Raw genomic sequence first — 14,571 nt, 5'->3', positions numbered from 1 at the left:
TGTCAATGATCCTTATAGCTCCATGGTGGCCAGGAAGATCATGGTTTCCAGAGCTACTGGAGAAAGTAGTGGATTGGCCAAGGAGGTTGCCATTCAGACCAGACCTTCTGTGCCAGTTGCACAGCAGAAAGTTCCACAGGAACCCGTCAGATCTAAATCTGACAGGGTTCAGACTCTCGAGCGACTCTACAGGAGGAGAGGCTTCTCTAGAAGAGTGGCGCAGGCAATGGCTAGATCAACCAGGCCCTCGTCTACAAAGGTCTATCAAGCGAAGTGGAAGCGCTTCAGGGAGTGATGCTCCGAGTCTGGAGTGTCTTCCACTTCTACGACTCTAAGCCAGGTGGCGGATTTTCTTTTGTTTCTGCACAAGGAGAAGAAATTGGCTGTCAGCACGATTAAGGGGTATAGGAGTATGCTGGCGGCAGTTTTCAGGAATAGAGGTATAGACCTTTCCTCAGACAAAGATATTGCAGAACTCCTTAAATCCTTTGCTACCACTAAAGGCAAATCTCTTCGTGTACCGCATTGGAATTTGGATGTGGTGCTAAAGTGGCTTACCTCCAAATCTTTTGAGCCTTTGAGTTCCTGCTCCGTTAGGAATCTAATTAAGAAAACTCTCTTTCTCTTGGCACTGGCCTCGGCAAAGAGAGTAAGTGAGATTCATGCTCTGGACAAAAGAGTTGGTTTTTGTGCGGATAAGGCTGTAGTTTCCTTCACCTTGTGTTTCCTAGCTAAGAACGAAAACCCTAGTAATCCATGGCCAAGGGAATTTCCCATTGCTAGCCTATCCTCCTTGGGTGGAAGAGAAACGGAGAGACTTCTCTGTCCGGTCAGAGCATTGAAATTCTATCTGGACAGGACCAGAAGTGTAAGAGGAACTCATGATTTTTATGGTGCTCAACTAAGAACCCCAAGAACCCTCTATCTAAAAATGGGATTGCTTTCCTTTGAAAGAACTGATTCAGGAGGCACACAAGGAATTAAGGGATGTGGATTTCCCCTTAAAAGTGAGGCCTCATGAAATTAGGGCTATTGCAACTTCTTTAGCCTTCAAGAAGAACATGGCTTTAAAGGACATTCTAAGTTCAACTTATTGGAGATGTTCGTCGGTTTTTGCCTCGCATTATCTGAGACAGATCCAAACCACATATGAAGACTGCAGTACGTTGGGCCCCCTTTATTGCGTCTGACACGGTGATGGGCAAGGAAACCAGAGGCTCTAGATCCTCTCCTTAGTTTCCTTGGGTGCAGAAGTTTTTTTTTTGGTCGACTACTAGAGCCTAAGAGGTTAGATGGCCTAGTAGGTCTAATTTTAATAGGTTGGTGTGAGTTTTTTTTATGGTTGGGTGATATGATGGTGGATGCTTTGAGTACTGCGCCTGAGCAGGGGCATTATATGCTCTGGTTGATTGTGTCGAAGACGGCTGGGCCAACAGACTTTTCTCCATATAGCAACCTGCGTCTGAGCTACTAGGCCCCGCAGTTGCACTAAGGATAGCAGGTTACAGAGGCAGTAACCGAGAAAACAGCTTCCTTAGCAGGTAAGGATCCAAAGTTAAGACGTTTTTCTTAGCCTGATGATCTCAGGTTTTTTCCATTTAACACTTACAGCTGTCCATGCCCACCGCCTCAATGTGGCAATCAGCTATATGTAAACAACAGGTAAGTTCATGTATAAAAATGACATTTTTATAATAAAATAAGATTTTATATCATACTTACCTGTTGTTTACATATAAAACACTCCCACCCGCCTCCCGCAAGGGACAAGGGGACATAGAAAATATGATTAGTTGTTGATGGAAATGGATCCAGGTACCCCGGTAGAGGGCGGGGTAGTCGTATCACCTGACCATATATTAGCGGGACCGCCAGTTTTGAATTTTCTGTCGAGATCGAGAATTACAGCTATATGTAAACAACAGGTAAGTATGATATAAAATCTTATTTTATTATAAAAATGTCATATTTTTGAGGCATCAGAATGAATTGTAGGTCTTGACGATTAAGGGTGACAGGCCTGTTCTTTCTCGGGTCTCTAAACTAAGTGGATTAAATATAGCTATTTCAGTGAAAGCTTAAGAGGCTGTGCCAACATTTCAAGCCTTCTCATTGGGATCTCTCACTAGTTTTGGAGAGCGCTACCAAGCCTTGTTATGAGCCTTTGCACAAGGCTTCCTCACTATATCTCACAGTATTTCTTCTGGCTTTTACATCTTCAGGACATGCCAGCAAGCTTCATGCGGTCTCAGGTAAAATCAACCTTCCAAATGCTTAAAATTTGGTAAGATTGTCTACCTGAGTGACTTCTTGCAGAAGATGCAAACAGTAGGTAGCCAGGACCATAACACAGGACTGTCAACCCTGCTCTTGCTTACCACTCTTTGGATGAAGATTTTTATTATCCAGTTAAAGCTACTTTCCTTTACCTTTGAAGGACAAGTAACTCTAGGGCAGATATTTGTAGGCTGTTTCTCTTCATCAGTTGTTTCAGGCAGATTTCTGTAGGACAATCATGCTTTGACTTTGGCAAATTACCCTAAGAGCATATAGCAGTGTGACGGATGGGTGAGGTTAAAACTCTTGTTGACAAAGTCAAAGCTCTCTCCATATCTCTAGATTAAAACTTATCCTTGAGGTCATTGCAGTTTTCATGGCAGGCACCTGAAGGAGTAACCGACCTTTTTTAATTTCTGTGTGGGAGGTAGAATGCACAAGTGGATGGACGCATTAGTTATAACACAAGAAGTAGTACCTGCTTTTAGTAAGGACTTGGGAGACTCTATCGTAGTTGTCATCTCTCATTTATAGTTCCTTAGTGATGTAAACTTCATGTATGACACAAATACGAGGTGCTTGTTCTTTTGTGAGTCATGGGAACAATTGCTCATTTACGTGTGCTCTATTTTACAATTTCAGAGGATCTTCCTTGTTTTTATCAGAGCATTTAGCTCTGTGCTTGTTCTCTTCCCCAGGAACTCCCTGTAAATCCTGCAGGTCACCATCAGAAAATCTGGGGTGTTCAGCAGCTTGAACCTCCCCTCCAAAACTGTAGCTTGCAATTCAGACTATACGCAAAATGAAGCAGATTGCTCTTGGTTCCAGGTGCCCCTTGCCCTGAGCCTCTACGCTCTTCTTCTGTCTGTTTGACAAAATACTGCATGTCGTAGATGACCCTGAATGTGGGATATATATGAGTGAAGAGGTTTGAATGGAAGAATTTATTTTGTTTTATGTCTTTGCATTTCTTGACAAATAGTTGCATTTCTGATACACACTAATAGTGATCATACTTGATACAAATGTATTTGAGAAGTGTAGTTGCATCTAATAATATTGGATGATTTATATTTGCACACTAGTGAATAAATAACATAAGTTTAAAAGTGAGTTTAACTTTTCAAGGCCAATATTTTATTCAACATTATCAACAGAATTTGGCACCTTTTGGTACAACTGCACAATGCTCAAGCTGATTCTCTTTCATCGATGGATAAAGGACCTTTGGAAGTGATCTAGATGGTTTGTGGCAAAATCATCCAAATCCTCTGGTGGCTTATGGGCTACAGGCAGTACCTACCTCTGGATGGCAATGGGTAACTACATATAAAATACTGTACTCTGCTTTATAGATGAATCTTTGCAAATTACAAATCATTATTTTACAAATTCCATGATGTAAGCGAATATTCACCAAAACTATGTGCGGAATGCAAGATGCTTTTTTTTTATTGGAAACATGCAAGTTAGCTCACCCCATTGGGATAATTTCCTCCACAGTCTCACCCATGCTTTGATATGGGGACGGGTTGGGAGCTTTTTTATGCACGGGATTGTTTTAAATATATTTTACTTCATTCTTGAGTGTGATCTGTGTGAATATTATTTACATTCACATTTTTTTATAATTTTAAAAGGTGTGCCTGTAGATTATTAATATTCATGGCCAGAGTATGTAGGGAAGATCATGTTATGAATGAAGAATTGGTGAGAGATGTGGTATCAGGAGGCTGGATAAAGATTGAAATTTCAAAGACCAGGATGGTTTGGCCATATGATGAAGATAAGGAATGAGGAGCAGTTGGTCAGAAAAGCTGTTGATTTAGAATTAGCCCAGATAATCATGGAGAAATGGGAATTCTAAAGACTAGACCTTATAAGAGTTCCGGCAAAAAGAATAAAGGACAAAAGCAAGTAAAATGAATATGTTTCTTGTCTAGCCTAGTGAGAGGAAAAGTTGAAAATAAAATGGTTATGATGAGCTGAAAAATATTCTTTATTGTATATCTAGTCATCATAAACACATTTGCATAAACTTCTCCTTTCTGTGGTTCAGCATGAATCATGTATCACTCTTTCCAGTGACAATAAATAGTGTGGTTGAAGAAATCTTGCCCCCTGTTAAATGCTCGCTTTTTGTCAATGACATTGCAATATAATGCACAGGATGTAATTCCTTGTCTGTCTGTAAACATTTGCAAAGGTCTCTTAATGCTATTACTAAGTGGGCTGATGAGAATGGTTTTAAATGCTCCTCTTCCAAAACAGTTGCAGTAAGATTTACCAGGTGCCGGTGTGTGGAAGAGGTCTGTCCTTCCTATGAAAATGAAGTAAAATTTCTGGGGATGACTATAGACCATAAATTAACATGGGCTAGCCACATGAATGCCCTAAAGATTGTTAAACAATCTTTGAACATTTTAAAGGTTGTCTCTGGGTTTAGTTGGGGATCTGATAAGAAATCCCTTCTGAGGCTATATGACTCTCTGCGTTGATCTGAGCTAGACTGTGGCTGCCAAATTTATTCCTCAGCTTATAAAACCAAGCTAAAGGAACTGGATGTTGTACACAACAGGGGGTTGAGAATATGCTTAGGGGCTTTTAGAACTTCACCTGTTGAAAGCATATACGTCGATACAGATCATTTTCCCCTTGATCCAAGAAGGCAAGAGCTAGGGTTGCTATATGTGGCTAGAATGAAAAGTGCTCCCAAAAATCCCTCCTTTCAAGCACTAAAGGAAACAGACTCTCAAAGTTCTTCTTGTACAAGAGCTTCTAAACCATTTGAAATTCGACTGAATGAGGGTGTTAGGAATAATCATCTTAAATCCCTGAAAGTCCTGGAAGTAGAATATCCTGTAAATCCTCCATGGCTTATTCCAGAAACATTAGTATGAAAGAAATTGTTTAACAAAAAGGACTGCATTGAAGAAGAGATTAGGGAAAATTCTTAGAGCACGACGTTACCCATGCTAATTATACAAAGATCTATACAGATGGATCAGAGTCAGATAGTGGTGTTGATTACTCTGTTATCTTTGGTGATACGGCATACACAGCTAAATTACCTGACTCTGCATCAGTATTGACTGCCAAATTAACAGCCGTAGTCTCTACCCTAGATTTACTTTGAATGCATCAGTATTGACTGCCGAATTAACAGCCGTAGTCTCTACCCTAGATTTAGTTTTTCAAAGTAGTGACACCAGTTTGTCATATACTCAGATTCTAAAAGCACTTTAGAAGCTATTAAAAAATTTAATAGCTTTCATCCATTAATTAAAAAAGTTCAGGAGTGGCTTTTTCGTATCTATTGTCGACGTAAATCAGTCTCTTTCTGTTGGGTTCCTTCTCACTTGGGGATTTGCGGAAACGAGATGGCAGACAGGGAAGCAAAAGCTGCTAGTAATTTATCAGAAACCTCTTTCAGAAAAGTGCCTCTTACAGACCTAAAAGGTCCTATTAGATCTTATGTTTTAAGTAAATGGCAAGAAAGGTGGACTTCTCCTCTTCTTGCCAATAATACAAAATATAGAAATATTAGAGATAATATACTGCCGTGGTCTTCGTCATTCCAGCTTGGCAGACGAACAGAGGTTATTTTAACCAGATTAAAGATTGGGCACACTCGTTTAACCCATCAGTTTATTTTAGGAAGCAACCCTCCAGAGTGTGCTTACTGTGACAAGACACTAACAGTGGAGCACGTTCTGGTGGTTTGCCCCAGATATTTTAACTGAAGAGAAAGATATTTCCTGGGTAAATCCCTCTCTGACATTTTGGGAGATGAAGCACATATTTCTGCTATCTCTTTTTTTAAAGTATAAAAACTTTTAACGATATTTAATTATTTTCTAATATATTTATTACATCACAGAATTTTAATGACATTAAATTTTTCATTATGTATATATCACATCATTCATTAAACTTCATATGTTTATTCATTGGCCACTTCACTTCATTTTATTAATCATTTCCTTCACTAATTCATAAATTCATTTACCTTAGCATAATTTATTTTCTCTTCATTGCGGCGCTGAATGGCTTTCTTGACCCCAGTGCTTCGGCTTTTGCCCCATCCATCCGCCCCTTCCTCTAGTAAGGGGAGGAAGGGGACTCTGACAATAAGACAAACCCAATACCTGTAATTGCCTTAGTGTCACCGACTCTTCGATTCGTCCTAGCCTGTTTTCTTATCAGATTATGAGTCTCTCACTTATTCAAAAAGGCCCAGAAGTCTGACAATTGATCTTGCAGTTCTTATACTTTGTTCATTATGTCAGAGGCATGGTACTCTCCCTCGCTCTATCGACCAGGAAGAGAAACCTAGGTGCAGCGAACTCCAGTCAGTTCAGAGACAATCTTGGATTCCTCCAATAAGTGAGTCTTCCTTATGTACAGGACCAAGGGTTTGTATATTGTGTAGGAACAAATGACAAATTTTGAAAGTAATTTGTATTTTTGCTAACTATACAAATCTGAGGTCCTTTACAGTTTTATGCCCACCGCATGCCACCCCTCAATCTGATGCCTGGGCTGAAAGGCAAATTGGAATGTTTACATCCAGGCAGACGGGGCTTCTGCCTAGGATGGTAGTTAACTGCCTAACCACCTTGTTCGAAAGTTTAATGGTCGTTCCAGCTTCGCTGAAAGTAATTCCTTATGTAAAGGACCTCAGGTTTGTAAAGTTACAAAAAATACAAATTACTTTTAAAATTTGTCATGTTATCATTTTATTAAGCCAAGGATTCTGTTTATATCTAATCGTAGGCTATTTGGACAAAACTTCCGCTTAGACCAGTAATAGGAGATTTCCTAAATTGTTCTCTCTTAGCCTAGTATAGGGTATTGCCTAATCCAGATTATTTTAGATCACTCTTAAATGTATAGGCTATATAAAAACAGAAACTTACTAATATGTAACCTTGTAGTTAGGCTACCATTTTTGTCTAACCCTTATTGTTTATATCCAGTCCTAGTCTATTTCGTCTACTGTATAAAACAGTAACTTACGAATGTGTAACCTTATAGTTAGCCTATCACCTACCTAATCTAGGTTATTCTCTAATCCAGATTATTTAATTCACACTTAAGTGTATGGGTTTAACCAGTCTTCTTTATATAAAACACAATTACAGTACCTTAATATGTAGCCTTAAAGCTAGGCTACCATTTCATGCACCACAGATTACTATTTCATCTAGTCCTCAATAATAGGATGTTTCGTAAAAGGTTATCACTAAACCTAATATGAGGTATTGCTTAGTCCTGGATTATTTAGATCATGCTTAAGTGTACAGGCTATATAAAAGGAAATTATTTTTATTAATCTCTAGCCTTATAGCTAGGCTACCATTTTATTTTAATCAGATTTTCCTGCTGGCTCTGGCCTCCTCGAAGCGAGTTGGTGAACTCCATGGCCTATCTTATGATGTCAAGCATACTAGGGGTTGGACAGCCGTAACCTTCAAATTTGTCCCAGAATTCAAGGCTAAAACCTAAAACCCCTCTTGTCATAATGACAGATTTGATTCTTTCTCAATTCCATCTCTTAATGACGTTGTTGATAATGATCTGGATGAATTGCTCCTTTATCATGTCAGAGCACTACACTGCTACCTGAGAAGGGCTCTCCATCGCCAATCCGGGTGCCAAAGACTTTTCCTTAGCACTGTCTGGAACAAGAAAGAAATGTCCAAGAATACGGCCTACTTTTGGCTGCGCGAGACTCTCAGACAAGCCTGTAGTTTGACTTCATGCTCCAGTCTTAACACAGTGCAGGCAAGAGCACATGATTTTAGGGGGCTTGTCTGTTCAAAGGATTTTGAAGGCTGGCACAGGGCTTTGTCAGACCACCTTCACTTCCTTCTATCTGTGGAGCGTTGCTCACAGGTCCTTAGACACTTTTTTCTTTGGGCATGGGACAGTTTGTATCTTACCTAAGATGATGGTATGAAAGTGAGAATGAATGGGATGGCTGGTCTCTTTCAGTTTCCTTTCTTTTCCTCTTTACCTGGTGGGCGAAGAAGTCATTCCATTTCCATTGTGTGCTCGATTGGGTCTGATACAAATGAGGCTACGGCCTTTTTGTTAAGTTTTGCTTATTCCTGCATGAATATAAAACTTTGACAAAAGCAAGTCCCTCCCCTCTCTAGCAAGGGGAGAGAGGATTGATAGTAAACTATTGGTGGCCATGAAGGTTTGTTATCTGCAGATATAGTTCTTTAACTTCCTCCTACATTGTCTCATCACATTGTACGGGTTTCCAGAAGTCTGACTGATAAATAATCACTTATTTATTATGTCAGAGGCTTTGGTTCCCTTCCATAGGCTTCTATATGCCAGGAAGAGTTACCAAATGTGCTGAACCTCGTTGGTTCCGGACTTTCTTTTCCTCCCATCAAAGTGAGTCTGTCCATAAGTTAAGACACAGGTTTGTTCTGCATATGAACAAATGACAAATTTATTAATCAATTTGTAATTCTCATAGCTAACAAACCTGTGGGGTGAACCTATATGGCCCACCTTTAGCCACCCCTCACTCAAGTTTTTTGGGATGGAAGAAACGGGCGTCATTTCTTTCACCACATGTGTGAAGGAACTTGACGGTTGCCACCTAGGCCTATCAGCCTACCTCGTTGCCACCAGTTCCTTGTTTGTTATTTTTACTGGTTTCCAGCTGGCACTAGAAGAATTATCCATAAGATAAGACAGCAGGTTTGTTAGCTATGAAAAATACAAATTGATTAATAAATTTGTCATTTTGCATATTCGTGGTTATTCTAAAATAAGATTTGCGTGTCAAGTCTGAATGAAGTGTCATTGTGGTGTTGGTTGAAGAAAGGACTGGTTTCAATAAACTGCAATATGTAGAGAGAATCAAAGAAAATAACTGAAGGAAAAAGAAGTTGATTGGTATGCCACGTATAGCTTTAGCCACATGCCATGTAATCTGTGTTACCAATGTAAATTTTTTTTTTTAGTGCTTTTCAAAGTACACAAAAATTACTTTTTGTTACCTGTGTATATTTATGGCATCTAGTTCTATTCTCTGTTGTTTGTACGAAGCAAAATTTAACAGGTGAAATTTAGGATTAAAAGTTCATGCCGTGTTAGGTTAAGGGTAAGTGTATATAAAGATTTTGGGGTTTTGGACTCTTATAATCATAAACAGACTTAATGTTTTTAAGAGGTGATATCATATAGTGACATTGCCTTTTCTCTGAAGCAGTATATGTTGATATACATAGTTATTTATTAAATGTGTTAGTTGTCTGAAAGGTAGAAAATTGGTTTGCATTTGCGTCCACATGTGGAAAGCAGTAATTGAGTTCCATCTGTTCTTGCATTTGAGCATTTGTGCCACTTCTAAATGAAATATTTTATAAAGGTGAAAATCATTGGAAAGGCAAGTACATAATTGTATCCCATTTCATATTTTCAGATAATAGAGGATATCATTGTTTATTTTCAGGTAAAGAACTGGAGCATTGAGGAACTTAATATTCTGATTGATAGTGTCATTCAGCAGTGCATGCCAGAGAGTTCAAGAAAGAAAGATCTGACAAAAATACCAAATGTATTCCTCTATCAGCTGGGGTATATGTTGTCAACATTCAAGCATGGAGGGTATGAGGCATTTGAAAGGCAGCTCAATCTTGTGTACATGTTGCAGAAATGGTCACATATTGTGTTGGATGAGAAGAATTTCATTTTACAGAAAGTGAGAGAAAACTACAGGAAAATTGAAGAGAGCAAAGCTGTTTTTAGGATAACATTTAACGGAAAGTCTAATCTGGCAAATGTTTGTGATGCTGATGAATTTGGTGATGACTCTGAGTTTAGTGATGAACTGGATAGCTTCTCTGACTCCGATTTTGATGGTGATCAGGAAGAAACAGATACAGATGATGATAATGTCCAGAATACAGTATCTGCACTGCAAAGAAATGATTTGAGTAGTGGGTGTAAGCCAGTACTTAGCACAAATTCAGAGAATAAGTATGGAGATAATGTTGCCCAAAAGAAAAATGGCATGGACACCTCTCCCACGAATAAAAATATTGGTTGTCCAAACAGTAGTGAAGTCAAATTTGTTTTCAAAGTGACCACCACTCCACATTTAAGAGTTGGAGTGAAGGCAATGAAACCAGGTTCAGATAAGAAGTCATCAAAATTGACCAACAGTACAAATTATCTTTCTGTTATGAATCCCAACCAAGAAGGTGAAGAAGAAAGTGACTTGGTATTGTCAAGTAAACGGCCTCCAAAGTCTCCTAACGGTGATGGATCTTTTTCGCCACTTCAGGAATCTAGGAAATGCAGAGATGATGCAACAAGTTCAACACCTTCCAATAAAAGAAAACATGTCGGTGAGGAAGAGATGCTTGTGAAAAGAAAGAAGTGTTCCAAGGTTATTGAGACTGAAAATGATCATGCTTCAGCACAGGAAAAGATTCCAACCAGACTTGACATTAAGACAGCAAAACTCACAGTATCTGCCAGATATTTGTTAAAGCAATGCAGTAAAACAGTACAAAAGGAATATCTTTCTGACTCTCCCCCTTCAGAAACTGATCAGCTTCTTGCCAATGAAAAGGTCAGAGGTGGCCTTTTCAAGTCCACAGAGACTGTGAAAAAAAGGAAACGTAAGTCACAGTCCCCACTGAAGATAGAGCAAATACAAGACATTGGTAATAAAAGTGTCTGCATGGTAAGCAGTACAAAGATAGAGGAAAATTTTCTGGCTCAGTTGGAAAGGCATGACAGTGAAGGAAAAGAAGCCTTGATGGAGTTGACTAACCAGTACTACAAGAGACGGAAACAGGAAAAAGACAGGTTAATAACTGCTTTCAATTCTGTTCAGGAGAGTCACCATAAACAAGCTTCTGCATTGCTACAGATGTTTGATAACTTACAGAATCTGTTATAGTCTTCAGAGTAAGTGATGATTTCTTTCTCTCTTGTAATTTCATTATACATATTTTCTCCTTTTGTTAAAAAGATGAAAAATATGAACAAAAAGGCAATCTTGAATAGCTTTTTGAATGAGTATTTTTATAATGCCTATTAAAAATTTATTTTCCCTATTTTACAAAAACTAGGAACTAAGTATTGTCAGTGAACATTTATTGAATGTTATAATTTTACTGTTATTTATGTGTGTGAACATAAACTTACTTAAATCATATGCTCTCTGTTATTCCAAAATTAGTACTGGGACAGAAAGTCTGTTTGAATGTTACCAAAGTTCATCATGACATGGGCGTAGTCACAAAGGGGATTTCTTTAAAAATAGCTGTTGCCTTTTCGTCTCCTCACATAGGACCGTGGCTTTTTTTCCTCTGTAGGGTTTTGAGATGGAAGCTCATTCATATTAGGTTACCATAGTGTACAGGGTAATTTGTATGGGCATATTAATTTTCTTGGGGACAATTTTTGATGTGTGGAATTTTATTCTGAATTAGGCCCAGGTTCAGTTCTAAAAGATTATCTGGATTTTATAGGTTCACAAGTAGTATACTTCAGTTCATTTGGATTTTACTGAATGGTGTTTATTTTACAAAATTAATTAGAAACTTAAAATGGAAATTTATAATCTTCATTATACCTGAGTTTTCATTTTTTGTACCCCTTGAGATTATTATTGTTATTGCGAGATGTTCTGTGTTACTTTAATACTGAGGAAGATTTCATGCATAGAGAAGTTCTTGTTTGAAAGTTTAGATATAGAATAGCTGATGAAATCTAAGAGCAATCTAAAAACAACAAAGGATCTACAGGAAAAACTTGTTCTCTGTGGCATAGGAAAACTCCATCAAAGATTTATATATTTTGGAGATTGAAATGTAAACTTAAACGTTGACGTGCCAAAAGTTTCAGTGGCTTGATATCATTTCAAATTTACTCCCATCTTGATGTCTTTTTCATCCACGCCAGTTTCTTCGTTTTATTTATTTTAATCATATTTCTGGTCCCATTCCCAGTAGTGGAATAACCAACTTTGTGTTTGATTTCTTGTGAGTGCTTCCTTTTTTTTTTTAGTAACTCAGGATCACATATTTTCTTTATGTCCTGTTTAGGACATGGTAAATATGGATTATTTGATTCGTCATCCTTGTTGCTTTCTGTCACCTTCCTCATTTTGGAAACCACAGCTTATTGCATATGTTTACATATGTATGCTGAAACTTCTCTGCAGCAAGGATATGATTTGCTTCATCATTAAGAGTTATGTTGGCTATATGTAACAACAACAACAACAATAAGTTTCATCTTCCCATGTTTCAGCAGCATGAATCCTTTTGTTATGACCTTATTTGGTTTTTTTACAAAATTACCGTGATTTCCATTATATACTTTTATCTCCTTTATCTGCTTGCCTTCACTGTAATTACATTCATTTTTGTGGACTCCTCATTGTAGGTACTCTTACTATTCCTATCCAGCATTGTATTCACCATTCTTTCCTAATTTCTTAATTTTCTCACTTTATTTCCATAATTTTTATAACCCATATCTCTATTTTTGTTTTAGGACGTCTGTGACAACTGTATCGTAAATAGTTCTTTGATACTGATCTCATATGTACTTTCCACTTCTGCATGAAGCTGTTGCTCTGTTAGGTAATGGTGGCTGCGTTTAGCCCATACTTACAACTTGGTTGCTTCACCTTTTATTTTTACTTTTGTATGTTACCATTTTTTTCCATTCCCCTTTGTATGTACGATATGTAAAAGATATTTGAATATTTTTGTTCGTCTGGCCAATCCAAACTACATTCACCCTTATTCCTTAGCATTCTTGTACCAAGCATTGTGTTTAATGGAAGTTTTTTGTGTGTGTTTCTTATGCAAATGGCATCAAAGATTTTTTGTTGATTACATGCAAAACTGCATCACTGGTTTCTGTCTATAAAACCCTTGATACTAGGTAAATAGGAGGCATTGTGGAATAAAGAATCTGCCAATAACAAATTAAAACAAATTAAGCCAACCGTTGGGTTGTGGAGGTCTTCATTTGAAATACTACCCTGTCTTCGAATTGGTCACACTCGTTTGACCCATGGATATTTGATGAATAACCTACATGACCCAGTCCTAAGTGAGATGATTTAGGACACTAAAAATATTTTTTGTAATTTTCCAGTTTTCAACCCACTCTGTCCAGTGAACCCCCCGTATTCGCGGGGAATGCGTAACATACACACACACACACCGTGAATAGCTAAAATCTGCAAATACTTAAATCCCCTCTAAAAACACTTGTAACTGCCCATTTTGATAGTTTAAACACAAGAAAAACCTGGTAAAAATGCTTATACCTGATTATTTTAATAGTTTTATCACAAAAAGTGCATTTATTCATGAAAATTATATGAAATTACAGTAATTAGTGAATATTTCTCAGTGAAAAATACCGTGAATGGGCGAATTTTCCGTGAATAATGGCTAGATATGTTCCACAGAGAAACCCGCGAATGCGTGAGTCTGCCAATCATGAGAACGCGAATACAGGGGCTTTACTGTATATGAAGTATTGGAAACAACCCTTTAAAACAAATTTTTGAGAATCTTGGATTTGTAATATATTAAGTAAGGTCTTATATGAAAGTTAAGAATGTGCTCAGTAATCTGGTTAAATGATATATTAATGATAATAATGATTATAATAATCTGCACACAAATATAGACATAGCTGGGTTTGTATGCAAAATCTGTTGTGCTGTAAAACAGTATCTGATTTTGTATTTATTTCTGCATTTCAAGTAGAAAAAAAAGAGCTGAATTCATTGCTTATTCCTATTGTTTAATAGATTTTGAAATTAGTTTTTAAGAGAAATTGTGTCGTGAAAAAATACTACGTAGGAAATTTAATGATAGGGAATGGGAGGGATGGATGGTAGTTACTGAAGATACGTTAACCAAGTACCTTGCAAAAATATTTGTAGATCTTGAGAAGGCATTTAAGTAAGTACCAAGGCTATCTTGTTGATGGCATTATGAAGGAAGAGGATGCCAAAAAACGTTTATTAAGTAAGTAATTTTACTCTACCATAAAACAAAATATGTGAAAACAGTGCCAGGTATATTAGGAGAAAATGAGGTAAATGCTTATGACCATCAACAATCAGGACTGAGCTTTATATTATGTATTATACTAATAGAGGAAACTACAACAGAGGCCAGAAAGGGAGGCCACTTGTAAGCTATCTTTTGCAGATGGCTTGGTGTTGACAGTAGAATTAGAGGAAGAGGTCTTGAGATTTGATAATGGAATGGTTAGGGA

The 14,571-nt window shown here is 37.7% G+C and overlaps 1 protein-coding gene across 1 annotated transcript in view; it reads left to right on the top strand.

The window, feature by feature from the left end:
- Positions 1-13,180, top strand: part of LOC136851850 (uncharacterized) — a 144,652-nt gene extending 131,472 nt beyond the window's left edge. Inside the window, 3 exon segments of the mRNA XM_067126162.1 lie at positions 3,406-3,502; positions 3,505-3,596; positions 9,758-13,180. Of these exon segments, the coding sequence (XP_066982263.1) occupies positions 3,406-3,502; positions 3,505-3,596; positions 9,758-11,215 (1,647 nt within the window). The 3' untranslated portion in view covers positions 11,216-13,180.
- The last annotated feature ends 1,391 nt before the right edge of the window (positions 13,181-14,571 follow it).

The sequence above is a fragment of the Macrobrachium rosenbergii genome, chromosome 24, assembly GCF_040412425.1.
Source record: "Macrobrachium rosenbergii isolate ZJJX-2024 chromosome 24, ASM4041242v1, whole genome shotgun sequence".
In the NCBI taxonomy this organism is placed as follows: domain Eukaryota; kingdom Metazoa; phylum Arthropoda; class Malacostraca; order Decapoda; family Palaemonidae; genus Macrobrachium; species Macrobrachium rosenbergii.
The sequence above is the reverse complement of the archived record's forward strand: the minus strand, read 5'-3'. Positions and strand labels throughout refer to the sequence as shown.